This window comes from Hippoglossus hippoglossus, chromosome 19 (assembly GCF_009819705.1).
Source record: "Hippoglossus hippoglossus isolate fHipHip1 chromosome 19, fHipHip1.pri, whole genome shotgun sequence".
Lineage (NCBI taxonomy): Eukaryota > Metazoa > Chordata > Actinopteri > Pleuronectiformes > Pleuronectidae > Hippoglossus > Hippoglossus hippoglossus.
This window is the reverse complement of record NC_047169.1, coordinates 7,481,092-7,504,817: the sequence shown is the minus strand read 5'-3', so window position 1 is coordinate 7,504,817 and position 23,726 is coordinate 7,481,092. Positions and strand designations below refer to the sequence as shown.

The following is a 23,726-nucleotide window of genomic DNA, read 5'->3' as shown; positions in this document are numbered from 1 at the left end:
TCGTTTCCTCTCTCGCTTATCTCTCCTGGCCCCTCCGAAGTCGCTGTACTTCCACACACACTGACAGCGATCAGTATAGCTTTCAGACGCTTGTCTGGCTGAGTCTGCCATGAAGCGAAGGCCCTCCCAGGTCCCCTCGCTGTCCTCGGGGCTTGTGTGATTGAGTGACTGGAGTGAGTGGGGGCCAAAGATAATAAGGGGGAAAAATATAAAGACATGGGGCGATGATATGATAACACCCCCCCCCCCCCCCCCACCCTCCCTCTCTTTCACTCCCCTTTCCACCTCCCCATCACTTTTCCTTCTGTTCATCTTTCTGTCCTACCCCCCGATTTCCTTGCACCGAGCCTGTCCCACACAGTGGTGTAAACCAGAAGTGACATGTGACACCCACTCCCCAGTGATGTGCTGACAAGCGGGTACTAGAATAGGTGACAATGTTTTCTTTTTTTTTGCCAGACTGGCTTAAATATGGTGAGGGGGATTCATGAAGTATTTATGAAATATATTATGAATCCTGGGGTCTGTGTTTTTCGTCTGCAGCGTTTGCTTTTTAATAAGAAAGTCTCCGAGAACAGAGGGAGAACTCTTTACACTGCATCTTAACTGGTGTTGCTTAATGGTTAAATCTCCGTGTTTACACATGTTTTAGCCCCTGTTTGCACCGCCTTCACACAAACACGCGCTCGCATGCAGACACACAATTAAACTTAGTTTCTTTATCTCATCCTAAGTGTTTCTAATGAGCGAGCGTGCCAGAAAGAAAGGGAAAGTGTCTTTGCTCTCAGCGACCGACGATTTTGCCTTTTCTCTGTGTTTTTGAAGCCTGCAGTGGAATCTGGCTGTGGCCTTGATCAGAATTACATTGTAGAAGATGAATTAGGGATTTTTTTCAATTATCCCAGAGGTTGGCCACCATTAGATCCTCAGCCTACTCCTGCAGTGAGACTAAACTCTTTAGTTTTGTTCCCCTCATCACCACAGAGCATTTGTTTGTTCTGCATTGTCAAGCTTTTTTGTGCATTATTGTCTTTGTGTGTTTTTACTCAGAAATGATCCGTTTCATTCAACACATTCTCTACTATCAAATGACCAAGAAATCCTGGTAGAAAAAAATCTGTTGCCTATTTAAGAAAAAACAATCAAATTATGAAATTGCTGATTAAATTCATTTATTTGTGTAGTGCTTGATTTAGCTTTTGAAGAATGAACAGCAAATTATTATTTATTAGTAATAAACTCTGCTGTTTATTCTGAGGTTAAAATTAATTGTTTGTGTAAACTTTCTTTTCTGTCATTTGAAACCGCTTAAGAGGTGCAAGCAACTCCTCTATTGGGTATTTCTCGTATAATTTTTAAACCACTCATAACTATTACTGCTATTTCTTATAATTCTTACGTGACTGTTGTAAATTCCTGTACAAAACCTGCAGACTCCCAGGAAACGAGTGAGTGTATTGGGAAGTTCAGGAGGGCACATGTTGGAAGGGCTTTGGAAAGGGGCCTGACTGGCCTCATCAGCATTTGAATGTGTTCTGGCTAGTGAAATAACAAAGTATACATAAATATATAGAGATAATGATCTGGCTAAGTCCCTGTGTGTGCTGCTGTATTCTTATGCTAATGAGCTAGCTATTCAGCACCCACAATGGTCACATTACAAGAAAAGGCAAAGCACTGAAGAAGATAGTCTTCTACGTGCATGTCCACTGATGGATGCGAACACGCACATGCTCAGCAGGCCCGACTTCTCTCCCTTTGTGTCTAGTTTTTTTATTTTTTATTACATTTTTCAATTTTAGATAACACTCCAAGAATAGACATCAAACAAAAATGAATCATAAATCGAGGTCAGGAGTGAGCCTCTTTCCAAAGCAGAGAAAGGGTTAAAAGTGAAGGTATTTCTTTCTTTAAAAAAGGATGGGAAGACTGATAGGAGAGGAGCTCTTCTCAGCAGAGGGTTCAGTGAACCATATGTAGGTAGCCACAGGCTAATGGGCCGGTTGGTCCCTGGCTTGCCAGGTATCCTGCTACGCCGCCCCCCCTCCTACCACCACCACCCCTCCACACACACTCACTCCTCGTCATCCTCCAACACCCACCCCTCCTATCTTCACTCTGTGAAAATCCCTCCTCCACTTTCCTCTAATCTCACCTTTTTCTCTGGTGCTGACCCGGGGAGGCCCACTTTATTCCCCACTGCATGCCAGAAGCCAGCGTTGTGATCGGAGCCGGGCCCCTGTGCTGGTTCCCCCTCTCCTCTACTCTCTCCTTGCCCTGGCTGCCCGCCTCCCCGACGGCTCTGCTCTATTGATTTACTCCTCCAACCAATGCTGTCTGTCTCTGTTTTGCACCACCAGCACCTAGGTCCCTCATCTCTATAACCCTCCCTCTTTCCCCATTTTCTCCCTCTTCCCTCTCTTGCCCTCTTCTCTCTTTCTTTCTCATACTTTCTTTCCTTTCCGTCTTTCTTTCTGGCCCTTCCTGCACAACCGTGGGCCAGGGGAGAAAACCTGACAGAAAATGAGAGAAGGATGGGGGTGTGGTAGGGGATACAGGGCCTTTGATTTTTCATTAGAAGAGCCTCCATATTTTAATATTGGGTTTAATCGGGCCCTCATGCCTTAAAGAAATAACCACTGAGAGATGATCCCTTGGCCTTCAAAAAGTATACGGTGCTTCTTCAATCAAAGCCCTCCTCGAATTTGCTCTTTTGTTTGGAGTTCACTTACAACCCGCCCCCCCTCTTCTTCCTTCTCGTCTCTTGGCCTCTCACGATGTGGGTACAGTCGTTAGGCTTATTGACTGATCTTGGCTGTACTTAGCAATAGAAATGACTTTGACAGGGAAATACACCACCGCTATCACAGAGCTACAAGCATGAAAGGCCCCTATCAGAAAAGTGTTACCCTTCTCCCAGAAAACCACCGTAGGTATTTTCCCCCAGAGATAAAATCATGTTTACTTGTCGTCTAATATTTATAAATGTACAGCTTCAGTGATTCAGTGTTAAAGTTGGATTTAGGATAAGTTTTCTATTGAATTAAGAAGTTTCCCCCCCCCCCACAGTTGTTCCTGATCATTCTTTTTGATAAACCGTCACCCTAAAAAAAACAGTCTCCTCACCTCATACCTGTTTGGGTTTATTTATTACCTCACCGTGGTTGATCTTTTACCTTTTTTATTTGTGCTTTTTCACAACGGCGAGACTGCTTCAGGTTTTTCCATGGAAGCGGAACACAATGCTGTTTGCGTAGAAGCCACCAAAGCACCAACCTGTGAGCTAATGAGAGGCCCCATGCTGTTATCTGAGGCTCCAGCTTCTCTACCGCGGCTGCACTTTTATTAGGGGAAAGAACACACACGAGGCTACCGTTCACATATGTCGCGCGTGTACGCTCTCTAAAGGAGGCTTCCCCGGGATGCAAAGGCTCGTAGAAGCCTCCGCCGTACATACAGTAACCCTTGTGCACACGTGTGCTCTCACACAAACACACAAACACACAAACACACACACACACACACACACACACACACACACACACACACACACACACACACACAACAGACAGAAGTGGAGGATTCGATTGCACCAAAGACCAGAGTGAAACAAAGGCACAAATGACACCCTCCTGTGACAATCCCAATTGTAGCTGCTTTCCTTTGTCTGATAATATATCAAATGCATTTTTAAAAAAAAGGGCACTTACTTAATTGAACAACCTCTTCTCATTTGTTTGTGTTAAAGAGAAGAAGAAGCCAGACAACAGTTTGTGTGTTTTCCTTTGTGTCAGCTGCGTGCGTGCGCCCGTGTGCACGTTAGACCCCTGCTAAGCACGGCTGCATTATTTAAGATGCTGTTGTGATACTTGTGCCGGCTTAAAGGTCTCAGCTTCCCTTTAACGCCATGCCGCATCAGTCCACCTCTGCCCCCACTCGGGGAACCAGAGTGGGACCTGCTGGCACTGGTCCATGCATCACCTGGGAAAATATCGCAGCAGGAGGAGGAAAGGCAGTGATATAGATAACCTTTGAGTTTAGCTCACATTCTTGTGAACTCTGAGACATTTTATTAACCCACTTTATTGTCATTTCCCTGCTGTAGGCTTTGGTATTTCTCAGTTTTTACAAGGCTGCTGACAGTTTTAAACAGAAATAAAATTTAAAAAAGGTTGTTTCAGGCAAGCACATGGAGCTGAACATAAGAGTTATTAAGTTCAACTCTGGATGTGCCCAGCTGCTCTCCTACTGGTGAAAAAGCCTGTAATGGAACGTGGAGTTGTAAATTGAATATAGTTAATTACTCTCAATGCTATGCCACCAGCCGAGTACGCAGGGCGAGAGGGAAACGCTTGGGAAAGTGGAGGGAGAATGTGTCTGCAGAGGAACTTCAGGGCCCCTCATTACACTCTGCCCCTGGGTATTTTTCTGCCTTTTATTTCCCATCTAATGAACTGTTTACATTTCTCAGCTTTCCAGGCGCCACAATTATTTGCTTTGGTCCTTGTGTCACTCGTTGCACCGGGCAAAAAGGAGGAGAGCAATATGGATTTAATTTTTATTTGATTTTAACATTTTCTTTTGCAAACAGGGAACTTTTACTTTACATTAAAAATAAAATTGAATGAGGAAATTTAAGTGTTTTAAAATTTTAACACATTTTCTGTAAGTGGATGTCTCTCAGATTTATTTTCTTTTATTCGGGACAATGGAAAAATCATGTTTATTTAGAAAGTATATATCCTTACATAGCCATTCCAGAGATAAGTTGCATACAAAAGGACATATCCATATATCTGCTATAATTAAATAAATATCATTTGCTGTTCAGAGGATTATGCCAAACTGATTAGCATATCTGATATGAATTGTTATGCATGCATATGTAATTACATTTTGATGGGTAAAGAAGAATTGTTTTCTCTGTCTGCTGTCTATGTCAACAGAGGTAAAACGTGTGTTTTTGACAGGACACCAGCACCTCCATCGCTGCGTTTGACGGCATGCGCGTGAGTTTTAAAGGCAGGCCACTTTGCATAAAGTTAAGATGTACCTTTGTACTTCTCATGCGTGCTTCCGGGAATAGAAGCAAATTCTCACCCAAGATTAGAAAAGTGACAAAAGACAGACCTTTCAAAAGGGATTAAAAAAAAAAAACTCTTTTTTTTTTTTCCTCTTCTGAGAAATAAGGTATCTTCTAAAAGCGCTCATTCTTTTTTTAATATTACAAAGCCTGATTAGCTGGTTTCCTGTTAAGATGCGGAGCTCAGTCTCCACGTGCTGTAAGAAGTGAAGCAGATTCAGTGCATTTTCTTCGATATATAATTTGATATAGAACATCTGACATCTGCGTTCCTGACCTCAAGAATGATCCTGTTGGCACTGAACCATTTTTTTCCTTGACATCCTAACTTACAATCAAAAGCTGTCACTGTATTAAGCAGTCAATATTGAAGGTAGTCACAGATGTTTATGTTCTATATCAAGTGGGGAGGCAGTAATCATTCAGGAATCCGTTGTTTTCCAGAGGGGAAATCCGAAAACTGGAGTGTGTACTGTACGGGGGAAGAAGCGGCAACACTTTCATTTCAGTGACATTCTCCGTTCTTTATGCGTTCTTTGTTATCTACTCTGTTCTCATTGCAGATACGCTTCATACATTCATCTGTAACAAACAGCTATTTAGAAAACCTAAAAAAAAACAACCTGCGTAGGGTTTGAAGGCGACGTAAGCCTTAACATTCGAATCAGTGCTTCTCCCAGGCTTCCTCGTTTCAATTACTGCTCAAGTCGTTTCCCCCCCTAAGTTGCACTGCAGCTCTTTAAGATGCAACTTGACTTAAATGAAATATGTGGGTGTTCTCTTGGCAAACAAAAAAAATAAGTGTGTGTGCCTCGTGCTTGTGAACATGTTGTCTTCAGACTGATGCTTATTGTCTTTCTGGTTTTACTCAAATATGAAATTCCTTTTAATGTTCTGTCAGCAGCACAGTGACCACTGATTTACCCATGTGCAGAGGATGGGGCTTTAAAGAAATGCTGACATTAGAATTTAAACATTTAAACCTAAGAATGACTAAATGTGACTATTTTTTAAAAATGATTTATAATATATAATAATATCATATATCTGTTTTTTATTTTAATTATGAACTGTTAAAGAAGCTGATTCAAAATATCAAATCAGAATCAAATGACTTAAATAATTGAGTCCAGTGTTGAATGACACTAACACACAACAGTTGTAAAAACATCTTGAACATTTTGACACAGTGCCTTTGTGTGTGTTGTGGGGGGGCGATGTTGTGTTATATTTGGGTCTGTGCTGCGGATTTTCTCTTTTACACACAGTAGGCGTTCTGTGGTGAGCTTAGGTCCCCGTGGTTGAGCATTGTTTGGGTGCACTCTTTATCTAATGGGTTTTGTGGTCTGGGTCAATCAGGCCCTCCGTCTAGTCAGTAATTACTCCAGAGAACTGTGGCCCTCACCATCACGATAATAACACCCAAATCACATCAGCCATGACTTTCCACTCAGTGCTCCAGATTATGTGGAGAGACAAATAAAAAAAATAAAAAAAATCCACAAGCTCAATTGTGATTGGCTCCAAAGTTGTTTCAATCAAGGAACTTGATATCATCGCTCTTGAGGTTAGAATTGGCTTTTTCAAGTTTGGTTTGGAAGGAAGCATCAAAGCACTTCATGCAATAGCTTCTTCAAACTTTTACTGATAATAGAAAGATAGGGGGGAAAGGATACTGTATTTTAAGGGGAAAAAAGTCCTCTACCAGGTAATTGGTGTTCCTTCACTGATTCCATGTGTTATTTATTTAGAGTCGAGGACTAAGTAAATATGAAAAAATAGAAACAATTTTGTGTTGAGAAAATGTGATATTTTCATTCCTATGCTGGTATTTGTCTTTGATTTTTGCCCACCTCCTGCAGCCCACCTAGAAACCCTGTCAAGGCAGGGAGAGAAAGCGAAGGAGGCTTAGTAAACACTTTCTGTGTCTGCTGCTGGTGTGTATTTAGTTTAGAGGGCATGCCAAGAGGCTGTTTTTCCATGGGTCGGGCGCCTGTAAACAAGCGGTACAGTGGCAGCCCACTCTTCCACAATCGGAGGTGGCACACTCTGAAGTGTGTATGAAAAGTGTGTGTCTGCGTGTTTGTCTTTTTGGGTGTTTTTTTTTTTTTTTTGGACATGGCATTCCCTCTTATTCGAGCCTATCTGGAGACAGAGAAAGCGAGAGAGTGAGAGAGAGAGTTTGTGTGTGTATATATATATGTGTGTGTGTGCGTGAGAGAGGAGAGGCAACCCCAAATCCGATGGGCCGCCAATGGGTGATGAATTATTCCCTGTCTGAGTCTCAGCATTGGTGTTATCACAGAGCCTGCCACTGCACTGGGATGACAGCAGTGACAGCCCCCAGAAAAGATTTAGCGCTGACAAGTGATACTTCCTCATAATACATCTCCCTGGCCCTCTCCCCTGTCCCCCCTGTTCCACAGCCTCCCCGTGCACACGAGATGAGGTTTTTCATCCCTCGACTTGTATTTGTTTAAGTGGGCAGGGTGGCGGGGGGCGGGGGGCGGGGGGGCTTTTTGCCACCACTTCTGTGGCACAAGTGCATCAGGTACAGTAGATCACCTCGGAAGAAGATACGAAGGCATGGGCACAAACCTAGACGTGCTTGTTGTCAGTACTTGTATTTTAAGGGTTCACACACACACACACACACACACACACACACACACACACACACACACACACACACACACACACACATAGAGGCGCACTAGCTCACACACATACACACACACACACACACACACTGCATGTGTATGACTCAGTTTGTCACCAAGTTCCATTAGGGGGCTCTCGTGCTTAAGGAATGCCTGTTGTGTTTTTGCATCAACAACGGTACTAAACCATATTTCCCCCACTTGTTTTCTCTTTTTTCTCTCCTCTGTTTCTCCTCTCTCTTCTTCTTTTTGTCCTTCCTCGTCCTCCTCCCTCTGCAGAAAAGGTCACGCATTGCCTACAGTGATGAGGTGCGCAACGATCTCCTGGGGGACGACGCCGGCTCCTCCGAGAACCAGGTGAGGTGCTAATCAGGGGCCCCAGCCGACACCAGTGTGGGTGGCTGACTGGCCCCCAGGGTGAGGAGGTGGGCCCCTCATAGGGGCCATCGAGGGCTGAGACCACAGTATTGTCACCAAGTCATGCGGAAGGAACACTGTTTAATGCAAAGCTGGACCGCCAGTGAGTGAGCTCAGGGAATGGGACCAGTGTGGCAGCCCAGATTGTGACTGAGACACACACACCGAAACACAAACGCTCAATCTCGTACAAATTTAATTCCAGAAACCCCGGCCTCTCCACTCCAACTACCCCACAGCTGTTTTCCAGCCGGCTGTGGACTTAGGCCTATAATAGATCCTCCATCCTCCACAAATGTACGCACACACGCATGCACGCAGAATGTAAATGTTCTCTCGTCTTTCATGAAACTCCGAGGGTGGTGAACCGGCCCAATGCAGATACTCAAAAAGAATAAGGACACAGGTTCTCATAAGTTTCACAAGTGACATAATAAAAGCACTGAAATATTTTGGTGCTTCGAATTATAATTTAGCCCCTAAATATTATTTATTAAAGAATTGTAGCCTTTGATTAAAAATCCTAAATCGTATTTTGACATCTTAGGCATTTAAATCTATTATCTGTCAACATTCACAATTGATTTATTGTTTAAAGATGGTGAGCGTCATTTTGTTTGAATATCAGCTCAGCCTGTTGAATTCGAGGAATACAAACACAGATAAAGACCACATTAGCAGATTCCATTCATTGTCAGCAATGTCTGGGGAAAAAAAATTCATTCTCATCACTTACGGGTTTTAAGTGGCAACGAGGAAGAAGAAAATTAAAAATCATGAAATGTGATCTTAATTGGCCAAAATATGCCACGTGTTCCTTTAAACCAAAGATGTTTTGAATAAATGTAGAGCTGCATCAAAACAGTGGTACATCAACGGATTCAGAAAACAGCATTTTAACATTTAAGACGTACAATTCCTCACCTACACAGCTGCCACTCATACGCAGCCACTCTCAACTTTGACCAAACGTCTTTTGACTAATTATATATTGCCTTTAGAATCGGCTGTCAACTTGCAGGGGTTACTGTGTCTCAAGGCACACATAATCACACACTCTCACATGCAGATAAACACTTTGAGTCTGCAAACGTGCACACTCAGAAAAGAAAAGACAAAGATAAATACTCAATGCATATTTGCACATTTAGTCCCACGGTGCTTTATGTGTGTATATTTAGATGATTCTCAGCAAAGCTAAATAAAGTTGTCTGTTATTTTTTTTTGAATGTTTCACGATTACCATTTCAATGACGACCCATGAACTGCACATCTTAGAAACATATGTATCTCAAGCCAGGATGTGTAATTGATATGCATATTCCTGGCAAATTAGCGAGACACAAAAGTGACTCTGACATTTCATGCAGAAGTTGGAAGGAGACTTGCTGTCAGAAATGTCAGGTCTGAGACACTGATGGCTTCTATCAAAATATTGTCAAAGGGAAATCTGGATAAGAAAGTATCATATTTTCAAATCTTTTCATTTTCATGTCAAATCCTATTTCCTTATTCATTAAAAAATCATCCCAAAAATATTTAAGAGGAATTTTTATCACAAAGGAAATTATTTGAAAAATAAATCTATATTTGTGCAATGAATACTTTGCAAAGACATTATTATACAATTTGGAATTCACTGTTATATTGTTGTACCTATTGTTTTTTAAATGTATTATTATGCTCCAATAATTACTGAATTTATTTTATATATTTTTTATATAATATATATTTTATAATATGATTGTATGAAAAACAAATTATTAAATCCATGCCTACACACGAAAGGTAAATTACTGGTAGTTGTATGTGACATCTGCAGCTCAGAAAAATATCCACAGCTTTATTCTTGATTCTAAATTTATATAAACATAATAATGTAAATAATGAAGTGTAAAATAATATTAATAAAATCCCAAATTAAATAGTTACCTAATGCTATTGTACATCCTAAGAGATATCAATTATATTAACTTTAAAACTTATTTCTCTTTGTGAATTAAGGTTCTGCAGTACACCAAAAAAATTAAAGCCATAGTGAGTGACACATTTTCTATACTAGCATTTATTTTATTTTTGTTTTGTTTTGCTGAAACATTACATACGTACCAAAATACTTAAATATGTTCAAGACGTGTACTACAAATCATTTACATGTGATAACACAGCAATAAGAGTATGAAACTTAAAAATTATAATTTTATGTCTAAAACACAAACACACACATGCACAGAAAGAGTTCATGCTGGGGGCAAAAGCAAAGTAAATAGATGATATATATTCCCCCTTTTTCTCCCAGGTGCCGTATTTACCTCATTTTCATTTTAAAACTTGTGGAGATAATACTCGTCTTGGTCTTGCTGTGAGTGGAGTACTCGGAACTTCAGGGTTTTTTTTATCTAACGAGACCACGGTGATAGGAGAGGGGAAAAGATGGTGGGGGCCGGGGCAAATCGGTCAATTTAATTCCTGACGATCTGAAAGAGGTCAGGATCATTTCATATAGCCCTGGCTGAGCAGATCATTACCAGTCACAAATCTGTTGGTTACATGGCAAGGATTTATAGCTAAGTAAATAGGGAACCGTCATAAGTTCTGAAAATGGCGTGTTGGCCCTGCGATAATGGCTAAAGGACGATTTAATAGAGTTCGGCATTTATTCGTTATCTGTGCACGGACAGAGACTGAATTGGCACTATCAACTCGTTTTTTTAATAATGTGGTAGGCTGCCATTGCACATTTTTTTCCCCTTTCTGTTTCCTCTGCATGCAGTACACGCACAAACACTTCGATGGCACACACGCACACACACACGACGCGCCACACACAAAGCAGCGAATGCACACACATTTTTCACACACGAACACTATACGGAATAGTTTCGATTTCAGTCGCAGCAGAAGGTTTGGCCACAAGAGATTGTGCTGGTTTGAGCCGGCATGGACCAGATTTTAGAGGCTACAAAGGAAGCAGATTACCACTTGTATCGAATTCCGTATTGGATAAAAAAAAAAATCTTTTGTTTGAAAAAAAAAAAAAAAAAATGCTGATTATCATAACAGAAAAATTGCAGCAGTGCAATTTTGAATACTGGCTGGCATCACAAAAACACAGGGAAAGGCGCTCGTGCAGGAGTAATTATGAGATTTACAATATTCGGTATTTGCTGCTCTGTGTCTCTTGAACGACGCGAGCATCGTTGCCTGCACTGAAGAATGGCTGCCAAAGAAAAAATAAAGCTAAACAGGAAGAAACGAGAAACGGCTCAACATGCCCCTCATATAGTTTTAACAAATCCTCCTCGAGGACTTGCAGTCACTCAGGCGGCACAGATGAGCTAGAACAAGTTTTGTTTGGTATCCATTGACTGATGGCAGAGCCGGGGTGAGGGATCGCAGGATCTGCTGGGTTTGTTCAAGCCCTAAATAACCACATTCACGGTGTAGTTTTAAACTTTGGCCCGTTCAATAATGCATTCCTAGTGGGGAGCTGTTACTTAAGTTAGAAAAGACAGATTCCACTCTAAAGTGCGTCTTGTTACTGCCGACATTTTCAAGGGTAAGAGCTCTCGAGAAAAACAACAGATATACTTGTTTACTTCCCACTTTACAGATATTGGCATATTACATTTTTTTATTTGCAATACAACACTGAACTGTCATAGATATATTTTATAATTGGGAGAAAATAAAACACAAATGATGCAGGAACTATTTTTGAGATGCTTCTAAAATTACAAGAGAAATCTGTGCAAGATTGTAGATATTTGTTTGTGTTTTTTTTATACAGCGTAGTTTTATCCTGGGTCTGTTATTATACGACACGTTTCTTTGAGTGCGTTTACTGGTGGTGTAATATAAATAGATGACACGATGCAGTACAGTATTTTTTTTTTATTTTGTTGTTTAGGATTTCAGTATAAAATAAATGCAAATGTTAAATGTAAATTCTGCATTTATTCCCGTTATCGCGTGTAGAAGGAGCTTTTAATTATTTTAACCGAGAGATAATTTTTTGGATGCTCTCCCAGTGGTTTTTTTAAACCTCAAAGTTAGAAATCAAGTTTGTAATTCAAGATCCCAGACCACTCATCTTATATTATATTATAAAATTATTCCAGACACCAAAAATTCTAAATAAACAGGCAAAAGTCAAAATATTCCCGAGCCTCCCTTTGGATCTGCTAACCTTTAATGTTAGCCAAATGTATTTAAAAACAAAAATCAAAAGTTCCTCTTCCCTCTTTTCAGGCAAATGTGTTGAATTCCCTCAATAAGCCCCAATGTTCTCCTCCTCCTCCACAGCCCCCTGTTAATAACAGGCCAACAGAAAACAACCTTTTTAATTGTAATCAGTCATAATTAATAGCAAATCAAATTATTGCCCTCCCTCAAATGTGTAATTCATTATTAGAGATTCAAGATTTTTCCAGGACTGGGAATAGGAATAACATTTCTTATTTACTCCACTTTAAATATGCTATTCTGTTTAATCAAAAATGTATAGCTGTGCTAAGATCCATTTTTCATGATCTGTGGCTGTAAAGTGCACTGTATGTAAGGTAGCCTCACATGACTCCCCTTGCACAGTCTGAACAGCAAACACCTTCACGGAGATGCATATAGGGAAATATTGACATCAGCACTGATAAAACAGTGGCACGAATGGAGTGGCTCAGCATTTCTTCACCTCTCCTCCACTGGGCACGTTCTTCTTTCCATCTTTCCTTCCAGAGAATTCAGCAAAAAAACCCCAGACAGATACAAAATCTTTTAAACACACTGTACCTGCGCACACTATATTTGACTCATTTTCTTTCTTTTTCTCCTGCTATATCAACTTCTGTGATGTGACTTCCTTGATAATCTTAGTTGATATTGCGAGTGGAGCGATCCATTCCCCCTCCGTGTTTAATGTGACAGCGCCAGGACTTGATCTTTGTTTGTTCAAAAAAGTCGGCGCGAGCGGCGTGTTTAGCTCCGTTTAATGTGTTTGTCTTGTGATTTCCAAATGCTAAACATGCAAACAGATAAATCGTCAAGGTTAATTTTGTACCCAGCCACATAACTGATCTTCTTCCTGCCACGTTCCTGCTTTTTTAAACATCTCTTCTTCACTCTCTCTCCATCCTTCTCTCTTTTGCTCTCGTGATGCAGTTGATAAAGTTACGCGAAGAGGTAAGTGCTTCTCTGCTCTTAACAATTTAAATTATGCTTTCCCACTGAAATTTCCATTTGCCCTTCTCTCTCCCCGTAGAAAATGAAAATCAGCTCATTTGTACACTATTTTACATGTCTGATTGAACAGCTTAAAGGCCAAGCCGGAGATAATGAATTCACTGAAGACCAGTTTCTCCAGGTTCCCTTACCTCAAATATCCGAAAGTAAAGATAAGATATTATTTCCGATACGCCTGTTTGAAGACGAATATCGTGGAACGAAGCAGGGCTTAGAGCAGCTTCGGTTATTGGGCCCAACGCAGTTCAACATCTTCGTTTCAAGAGGGAATGGCTGCTGCACCATTGTCCGACCCTTCAATGAGGCTAAATGTGTTGCTTCTCTTTAAATATTTATTCTTTTTAAGGTGGACTGCAACTAGCAGCAGAGATATACTCTGCAGGGGCCCTGGAAAAACTCGTTTTTTGGGATATATGCAAGACTGTAGGGTTGTTTCTGTTGTGTTGTCACTTAGCATTGCGTAAAACATCATCAGTATTGCCAACATGTTTTCCAAAAGAAATTCCTGAAGCTGTTGTTGAATCGTTTTGATTTAAGAACAAGTAACACCTAAAATGTTTGATTCTGTTTGCCACCATACACAGCCAGCTTAATGAGCGTCACAGTTAGCTTTCTCCTTAGCACATGAGCTAACCAAACTCAAAATGCTACCGTAACGCTAAGTTAATCATGACATTAAAACCTCAAGCCAATTGGCAATAGCGACTGTTTTACTCTGCAAGTACTGTGAGTTTTTATATATATTTCCTGCGTCTAGCTCCATTAGCAACAGTTGTTTTTGTATTCTTCACTTTGATTGTACAAATTCATTTACTCTGTCATTTGAAGAAGCTCATTGTAGTAATTGTATTATTGGGCGGCCATCACAATTTCTAATACTCATCATGAAGTCATATGAAAAGGTTGATGGTGCAAAACCAACAATACAAATGGGTAAAATATAAGGTAAGGTACTGATATGTAAAGTGCACTTTAAAACACATGTAATCTTTTGAATATGTATGTTGACCTTTTGGTTTTAAACATTTGTTGTTGAACTGTTTAGTATATCATCGTTTTTTTATTAAAAGTCATGAATCTTTAACTGTAAAGTGGATTTCTGCTAACACTGATTTGCTATGTAATGTATTTAACTATTACATTATTGAACACTCAGTAGTTGTTATATTGGTATATGTGATTATTACTCGTGCAAATGATGCTTTAGACTTTTTTTTTTTCCTCTATTGAGGAAGATTTTTTTCAGTTTCTATCACATCACATTATATTCTTGTCCTTGGCTGAACTTGTTGTTAAACGTGCCTCTGAGTGACTATGTTCAAAGGAGCATCTGCTGAAGCCGAGTGATTCAATTGTTATCAGAGCCTCACCATTCACACCTATCCATAATTCAAAACGCCAACTGGCCCAGGTGCCATGTTATCACGCTTCTTTCTTTTATTTAGCTGCACCTTTGTTTCCCCCTTTTCTTCCCCTCTATTTTTGGGGCATTTCCTCGTAGCCTGAGGGTCAGAAGACATCACGAGTTACCTCACCTGTCTCCCCCCTTTACCAGTGGTCCGATCTGTGTAATCGGGCTGGATTTTTAGGGGGATTTTTTTTTTTGTGTACACCCTCTTCGCCAATGCACTCCTCCACCGCAGTCTTTTACCCTTCTGCTCTTCCTGCATTCGAATCAAAGGCTGGCACAGCTTATACACACTTAAGCCTTGCTTTTAAAAAAACTATACTTTTTTTTTTATCTTCTGCTGAAAAACATGTTTAAATATTTAGCACCCATATTCACAGCTGTTTGACACTTGTAATTCCTCGTCTTACAAGTCCCAAACAAACGGCACAGAAGATCACACAGTCAGTCTGAATCACAGCTGTCATCATTATTCACTTTGACTCTCCCCCACCCTTATTGAAATAATAAGGAAATCATCTGAACTTTGGAAAGTGGTGATAGTAACCGTCTGTGTTTGATATTGAAAAAAGGCAGGAGAGCGAAAGAAGAGGGGAGAGATTTCTTTTGAGCTACAGCTGCATTGTTCTGGGGCTCCCTGTTAATAACTTACAACTGAAGAGTGTTTCTTGACGCAAAAAAGCACAACAAAAAAACACCATTTTCGTGGTTCCTAAGAAGATCTTTGTTCAAAATGTAGGTGTCAGATGAAACGGCAGACATGTATAGGCAGAAGTGGTTGTGGTGGTGGTGGGGGGGGGGATCCACGAGTGCATTCGCAGATGCACAATATTTATTATATATTGTCTTTAAATCCTTTGCTAAAAGGCTCCATGACACAATCAGATGTGTTTTTTAATGGCATCCTTAGTTTTTTTTTTTTCAGTCAATAAATAGCAGGTCTTAATGGGAAGCCTGTATTTGAGCTTGAAAAGGCGCTGGTGTGTCTTATCCTGCAGGTATCCCAGTGGTGACGTATATCAGAACCACAGGGGTCAACCCTTGATATGGGACGTTGTAGCACAGTCGGGGCTGCCAACCACTTTGCATTCCCCTCGATTAAAAACGCTGACACGGATGTCTGGCATTTTGCTGGCTAACTGCAGAAAAAGCATCTTTGCTAAACATTTCTACACATCCACCTTTTTTATTTGGTCGGTGTGTGACATTCGTATATCGGAGCAAAATTGCTTTTTCCTGGAGAGTTAAGGCTCCTCACTTTAGATTAAGTTTGTGGGCATAATCTCTATATCAGCCTCGACTGTGACTACGCATGGCGGGATGTTTAGTTTTAATTGTACCATGTTCCTTTTCATTATTTTGCACTGTGTCATCCTGTGTTCCTGGCTGGATTGTTTCATTATTGGGTCCATCACAGTGTGCCATTACTGGATTCTTAGCGGCTGAACTCTCACCCTTTCCTTCAGGTTCTGTCACCGTCAAACTCGGGGCGCATTATTCTAATGATCACACACACACACATATATATAAATACACCACCACTGCCACCACCCCCGAACGCCCTACACACACACACACACACACACACAGACACACACAGACACACACACACACACACACACACACACACACACACACACACACACACACACACACACACACCCACCCACACACCCTTCCCTCCCCCCGGCCCTAAAAGAAGACAGAACGAGAGAGAGGGAGAGAGGGAGAGAGAGAAATTCAGGAGGAGAAAGCTTTGAAGTGGCTTTCCATCGCAGTGAGTCTGCCGGCCGTCTCCCCAAGACGTGTCACCTTTGCCGAGAGGGAATAGGAAAATCACGTTTCGAATGGTAATGATAACATACTAATCACTTGAGCTCTTTGAAGAACCCGGGGAGTGCGCTACTCTGTCAGTATCCCCGGCTGCCTCATGCTCCCAGGCACACACAGGCACTGCAGCCATGGTCTAGGTGTATTAGCTTAAGCGTTGCATGTCAATACGTGCCCCCCCCCCCATCACAGCTGATCCATAGGGGCTCATTATAGACCAAGCTTGGTATCCATTTTTCTCCCACGTGCACGCCGCCACCGTCTCCACATCCACGCCCGTGTAACCCCTCCCCGAACACCCTCTGCCACACCCCGGCACCAAAAAAACACACCACACCTTGCATCCCATGCCCCGCTCGCCATCTCCTCATCTTTTTTTCTCTCACGAGCCGCCCCACTTTACCACCCATATTCCTCCATCATCCCCCTGCCCTCCCTTTTAACTATTAAAAAGTATCTCTGCAATTTTAAATGACATCTGTCAGCGGCGCGAAGAAAGAGGAAGCGAGGGGAAAGGAAAGAGTTCAGAGGGAGTTTTCCTCCTCCCTGCTCTTTTCCCATCCCTCTTATTGTCAAACTTTGAAAAGCGTGTCATTGACTTCTCTTCCTTTTTTTTTTTTCTCCACATTTTTCATTTCCTCTGAGTGATTAGCTGCTACATGTTTTGACAGCCCCGACAAAAACTGGAGATTTCACTTCTCCCCCTGTCCCCCTCGCTCATTTGATGGGCATAAACCCCTTGTCAAAGAGGCGGTTGCCATTCATCGGGTTGTTTTTTTGAGTGTCACATGTGTTACATCTGATCGGCTTCTTAACATAACGTATTAGAACGGCCATCAAAACCAACAACATTTGAGTAAACATTTAAGTCTTGCATGTTCACAAGTGTTTGTGATCCTCTCCTCTGAAGGCAGTATGGATTTAATGAAAAGCTGGATTTCAGTTTGAACTCGCACATGAAGTCACTACATTGGACAATATGGGGCTGTGTAGGTTTGTTTGAATCTATGCTTGTGTGTTACATAGATTGACAACAGATGTTATTGAGTTTAGACAGTCTTTTGGTCTTTTGGTGAAAGGTAATTTTAACCAGCCACCTATTTAAGGCCCTATAGTCCCCTTAAAAAAAGCCAAATGGCCGAGGGCTGAAAAAACAACTTCCTCAGTGGAGGTAATGAAAGGACTTTAATGTAAAGTTTCATATCCAGGCACTACTTGAAATATCAAAGAAGATCAAACAGCCCTTAATGATTAACTCTCTTGTTATACAGTGCGCAGGAATCCTGTAATAAGAGGCTGAGTTTATTAGATCTGTGAAATTATGGTAAAAACATATAAGGTCAGAATAACTACATTAAGCTCAATGGCATTTGTGAGTCGTCAGTTGCAGGTCATGGGTAATTGACACTTTCTGTTAAAGAAAATCGAACATAAATGTCTAAAACATAAATAATCTTAATGGGGAAAAATGTGCGGGAAAAAAATGCCACAACTCACATTTTCATGCAGTTTAATGCAACTTTACCAAAGCATGTGTGATCAGTGATAGTTGGCGAGCCTCTTTTGTGCAGTGTCATGAAAAATATAACGTTGAAAAAAATATATAAGTCAGTATTCCCTGCTGGTTTCCTCAGTGAAACGGTTGCCACTACTCAGTGACAAATTGAGTATAACTGTAGCTGTTAGTTGAGATGAAACTCCGGGTCCCCTGATGGTGACAGTGGAAAGAATTATGTTTAAACCAAACAGGAAAACATTGTCAAGTAACCAAATCACTGACTACATGTGTAAAGAAGACTCAACTTATTCCTGAAACCTCTCTGTATAGTCAACAATACGTATTCCACTGAAATCTGGATAATAAAACATGCATTACATCTAACAATATAAATTGTCAGGTATAGATAAACATACATTTGTGGGAATTTAGGCTTTTGTATAAATGTGGCATTTTCTAATAAAATAAGTCTCTTTATACATTTTTATTTAGGTGTGAGAACACTGACCTGACCTGACCCGTTCAGTGTACAAAGATAATAGAATATTAAATGATTTTCCAGAGATACTGTCTGTATGTTTTTGTAATATACGGTGCAGTAATTGGATACGTGAACACAATGAAATAAACCCATAATGGAAGATTTCTATATTTGAGAGCCCCGAGATGGAACCCAAGGCCATCAGTCAACAGATCAGATCTGTTCTCGCCTTGCTTGTCAGACATGAATTGTTTTGCTGTAGAGAAAGAACCAAACCCCCCCCCCCCGGTATCTAAAGAAGCGCTATCACTTGATATGTATACACTTGATATTAGAGCCCGAGCTAACACCTTGATACTCACAAACATCCACTTTGAAAAAAATGATCAAGTTGCTGATTTAATATTTTATGAAACACATCTTTTCTTGAACACCTCTGCTCTGTGAACTTTGTGCTTTCAGCGGGCAGGCTTGTCAATTGTCGATCGCTGTGAGTAAACCAAGGGGGGATGTGGTAACTCGTACATCATGAATGACTGTTTTTGTCCACTAATGTGGATAAACAAGAAGCGGGAAGGGAATTCACTGGTTTTGTTTGGGCTTACGTTTTTTAATATTACATTTCACACCTCCGATATGATGATCATTTTATAAACTTTTAGGACATTAATTGGTTTGGAAAGGCTTAGATATCATCATTATTACTTTTATTACTTTTTGAAGCTACTATTTTTCAGGTATTTTCACGTTTAACTAGCGTGGAAGAGAAGCGGGGAGAGAGAATGGGGAAATACACGCAGCAAGGCGCCGGGTCGGAACTCAAACCGAGGCCGTTGCAGGACGACTCAAGCCAACGTTCATCATTATTTTTTGTTATTCAAAAATGATCACCTCTGCCAACTAGGTTCTGTTTTCACCCCTGTCTGTTGGTTGTTGTTTGATTTCTATGTTTGTTTGGTTGTAAGCAAGATTACACCAAAAAAAAACCTGAACTGATTTCTCCCGAAACTTGGTAGAAGGGTCAAGGAAGAACCCATTAAATTTTGGTGTGTATCCAGATCAATTATTTTCACTGTCTTTATTATTGCAAGACAGTTATTAATATATATTTTACAATTTTCCCGGGGAATTATTCATGGGTCTTGATTTAATAAAAAACTCAGAGTGATATATATGAGTGTGTGAATTTTAGTGCAGCTTAAATTAATCTAATGGGACTGTTGGGCCTTGGCGGAGGAATGCGCTCTACTGAGTGCCATTCTACTTATTTATTTAACTTTATATGTTGCATTACTGTCTACAGTCGAGGGGGTTACGGTTGATTTTGTTTATATTCCTTCTCCAGGTGAAAGCTTTTTCCCCTGAACAGGATTTTTCTCTCGCTGCGAAAGCTGCAAATTAAATGTGATTTCATCTTGATTTGCACCCTCCTGCCTTAACTTTTCCCCACGCGCAGCAGAAGGCTCTGTTGTGAAACAATACAAGGAGGCAACCAACCTCAAAGTTGTTCTTGTTTTCATGTCCAAGATAAGGCAGCAACACATCTGATATTGTCAGCCTCAACATGCATATGCTTGATATTCCATCAGCATATAACACATTGTCATCCATGAAGGTTATTGCCAACCTGGCTGCATTATGTTGTCGCTGTGGATGTGGTCTGTCTGTTTAGGTGACAGTGTTGATGTGTTTCTTTGAAATGGTTCCCAGCCCTCTCAATCAATTTTTTTTTTTTTTTTTCCTTGTTTGTTTCTCTGGCTTTATTTATTTTTTTCTCTTATTTGTTGCAGAGAGCGCATCTGTTGGACAACACAGAGAAGATAGAAAGGTCATCGCGGAGACTGGAGGCCGGCTACCAGATAGCAGTAGAAACTGGTGCGTATTCTGTTTTGGATTGGGTCGGGAAGGAGTGGGGTGGTGTTGGGCGGGGGGGGGTTCAAGATAGTGGTGAGGATGAGTGAAAGACAGCAAATTGTCTTGCTCATATGCGAGGTAGGTTGATATGTGTTTGTGTGTGTGTTTGGGGGGGGGGGGGGGGGGTGTGTGTGTAAAAAAAAAACAACCTCTTTCCTTGACGCCTGATGACATTTTCGGGAGAACATCAAAAGACAAGCCAGGGAGAGAGAGAGAGAGAAAGAGAGGTGTAGAGGCGACAGATCGGGCTCCGCTTCTACTTCCTCTGCTTCCGAAGAAAATTCATGCATTGCTATATAGCTGTGTGCGTCTGTGTGTGTTGTTTATGCATGTGTTATGGGTGGGTGGTGTTTTTTTTTTTTTAAAGATAAACAGACAGGGGGTCTATGAAAATAAACGTCAGCGTTCCTCCTGAAGTTCTTAATTCAGGGGTGCAGGAGGAAGAAAAAAAACGTAATATCACTTTCTAAATAAACCATCCAAAAACACACACAAACTCAATTTTCTTCATTATCAAGGATGGGTTTTTTTATGCTCTCAAAATAGGAAAAAAAGACTCATTGGGATCTTAAATAGATTTAACCAGTTAGCATATTTTCTTCCCTTCCTGTCTTCCTCGCTGACAGTCACCACATTATCGAGGCACAGTGTATTCCTCAGAGATGTATCAAAGCTCATTCTTGAAGTATCAACCAGCTTTCTGTGGCTTCCGTTGTAGTTTTGAAAAAGTTTGTCAATTTACACTATAATCGCGGGGTGGCTGGCATGTGCGACATCGACAGATTTAATAATTCAAGTCAAGGAAGGTTCGCACGCAGACCACCAGCTTTTGATGTTCTCTGTAACTTGCATTCACAAATTCATAAATACAATCTGCATTCTCTGCTTAAAAATGTTGGTTCAAATGTCTCAGATGATCCCTGCCGGTATCCGAGTTTCTCGACTGTGTCAAATTCTGCGACAGCCGACACATTTTTAATTCTATCCAGTCGAATCTTCCACTAGAGCGGGCTCATTTTGATGTTTTTCCTCTCAGCACGCATGGTGTTTAAGATGTGGGCCATGGCTTAGCAGTGTTCAGTACCTCCTGGGCCCGGCAGTTTCTCCCGCCATAGTCGGCCACATGCCCCTTGACCCGGTGTCACCGGTTGCTGTCTCATCCACCCGTGTGTGCGGCGAGCTAAGAACAATACTCGTTTATCCTGCCTTGGTCCCACACACTTGGCTTGGTCCACACCAGCTGTGGGGTGTGTTTGTGGTTTGGTGGGGAAGCTTCGCCCCTGCGTCTTTAATCCATGACCCCTTCCTTTACTCTGCTGTCGATACCAACCCTCCGCTCAGATGCACAACCTGAAATGGCAATGTCTCTGGGTTAAAACCCGAGAATACGTCTGCACAAAGAGCATAGATAAGCCACGCATATGCTCTCCTCCACCAGACTAATTACTATATACGCCAAACTCAAATTTAACAAACACACTGGGCACAAACATTCGGTAGCCATATTTATCCACTGGGTTTTACAAAGTTTGTTGGGGTTTGCCATCCAATCCCAAATTCAGTTTGCTCTTTAATTTAGTGTTGTTCAGTCATCTCAAACTATATATTTACTCCTGTGGTTCCACGGCGGCTCGTCACAACACTTCTCAGACATCGTTGGTAAATCCTGCACCATTCAGATCCTAGTCTTGCCGTCGTTTTTATAATATTCAGATGCAGCGCAGCCAGGGCTGGGATTTGTGTGTGTTTGCAGAAGCTAAATTGTTTACTTTCATCGTCCAACAAAGGCTGCATTTATTGTCGTTGCTTCTCTTTCACACCAAACAAATGCAAAATAATAAAACTAAAGTCTAAGAAGTGCACCGCGCTTTATTCATGCACGTTATGAAAATGGCACTGGCAGTTCGAGGAATAGGCTTTGAGTTTCCTAACACAGAGGTGTGGCATCCATAGCCGTTAAACAAGAATAATTAGAGTGTTAAGTGTTTCTCCAATCAGACCCTCTATAGTAAAACTGGTAATGCTTTCCTCGCCACAAACCTCAACTCTCCTCAGACATCTAAGCTGCACTTTTTCCACGAAGAGCAGTTTAGCGTCATTATTTTTGCAGTAATTCAAAGTTGCATCTTTTATCCAAAATGACACAGCAGCCCTTAAGAACTGTAATTGACCAATGGGGGAAGTGGAACTAAAAGACATTTTTTATTTCAAAGAGATAGATCCTGAACAAAGAAATGGTGTAGAAACTGAGTTTTGCTCCTTTTCTCTGCAGCGCCGACAATATATCTCTTAATGACTAGGAACAAAAAGCCAGGATGCTTCTAGGTCCTACTTAAGGGGAAAAAGATGAGTTTTTAGCTCTAAGAAAAGATAAATCTTCACATCGTAGGATTTTTTATCAAATTTAGCATTTCTTTTTCTACCATTCTCAATGTTCCCATTGTTTTTACTGAAAACAAAAGCTTGCCAAAAGCTGTGAAAGCCCTCAGGGGGGCATTGATGAGACTCTGGACATGCAGAGCTATTTACCACATGCACTCCTCAAGAACCAGGGTCCTCTGTTTGTCTCATAAATAAAGTATAGAACTTCATTAGTGAGGAGCACCGACTTAAAAGCCCCAGACATAGCAACAAGCAGACATGGGGGCTAGCCCAGTTAAAGAGGGCCCTAAATAAAAAGGGAGGGCATGCAGTTAGCCAATTTAAAGACATTTGAGTCAGGGGCATTTGAAATGCCCAAATGTGGAGACTTGACTGATGTTAAATCAAAGACATGCCAGATTTGAGTCCTTCCCTCCGCAGTTGAAAAGATTTTGAATGATTTATGATTGCTTGTTTAGAAATAGATTGCATGACAGATAAGACATCTGAGTCGCAATGATTGGCTGTTCCACCTTTTTGATTATTATTCATGGAAGGAGAGAGAGTTGAGTTGAGTTCACACGGAACATGGCTAAAAATTGTTCCATCAAACTCGTGCTAAATTTCCGAGTTATGGTAATTAATTTTTTTTTGTTGTTTACCAGCATAAATCTGATGACTGAACAGCTTTATATTACATTTGCCTTGTTGTGTCAGCATAGAGCAGCTGTTTGCAGATGGTTCTGTAAATGTGCAATTGTTCTAGGACGCAATTGTCATTGTGAACTTTAAACTTAAATTATAGGTCAATACCTTTATGTCTGCTGGAAACCACT

At 41.0% G+C, this 23,726-nt stretch overlaps 1 protein-coding gene across 5 annotated transcripts in view; it reads left to right on the top strand.

Annotated features, from left to right (window-relative positions):
* vti1a (vesicle transport through interaction with t-SNAREs 1A) overlaps nt 1–23,726 on the top strand; it is a 109,668-nt gene that overhangs the window by 13,068 nt on the left and 72,874 nt on the right. For 3 of the 5 annotated variants that reach the window (XM_034570023.1, XM_034570022.1, XM_034570025.1), the window contains exons 4-6: nt 8,023–8,100; nt 13,318–13,338; nt 20,406–20,490. In XM_034570023.1, coding sequence (XP_034425914.1) covers nt 8,023–8,100; nt 13,318–13,338; nt 20,406–20,490 — 184 coding nt within the window. The remainder of the gene's footprint in view (nt 1–8,022; nt 8,101–13,317; nt 13,339–20,405; nt 20,491–23,726) is intronic. The other 2 variants (XM_034570024.1, XM_034570026.1) reach the window with 1 other exon arrangement.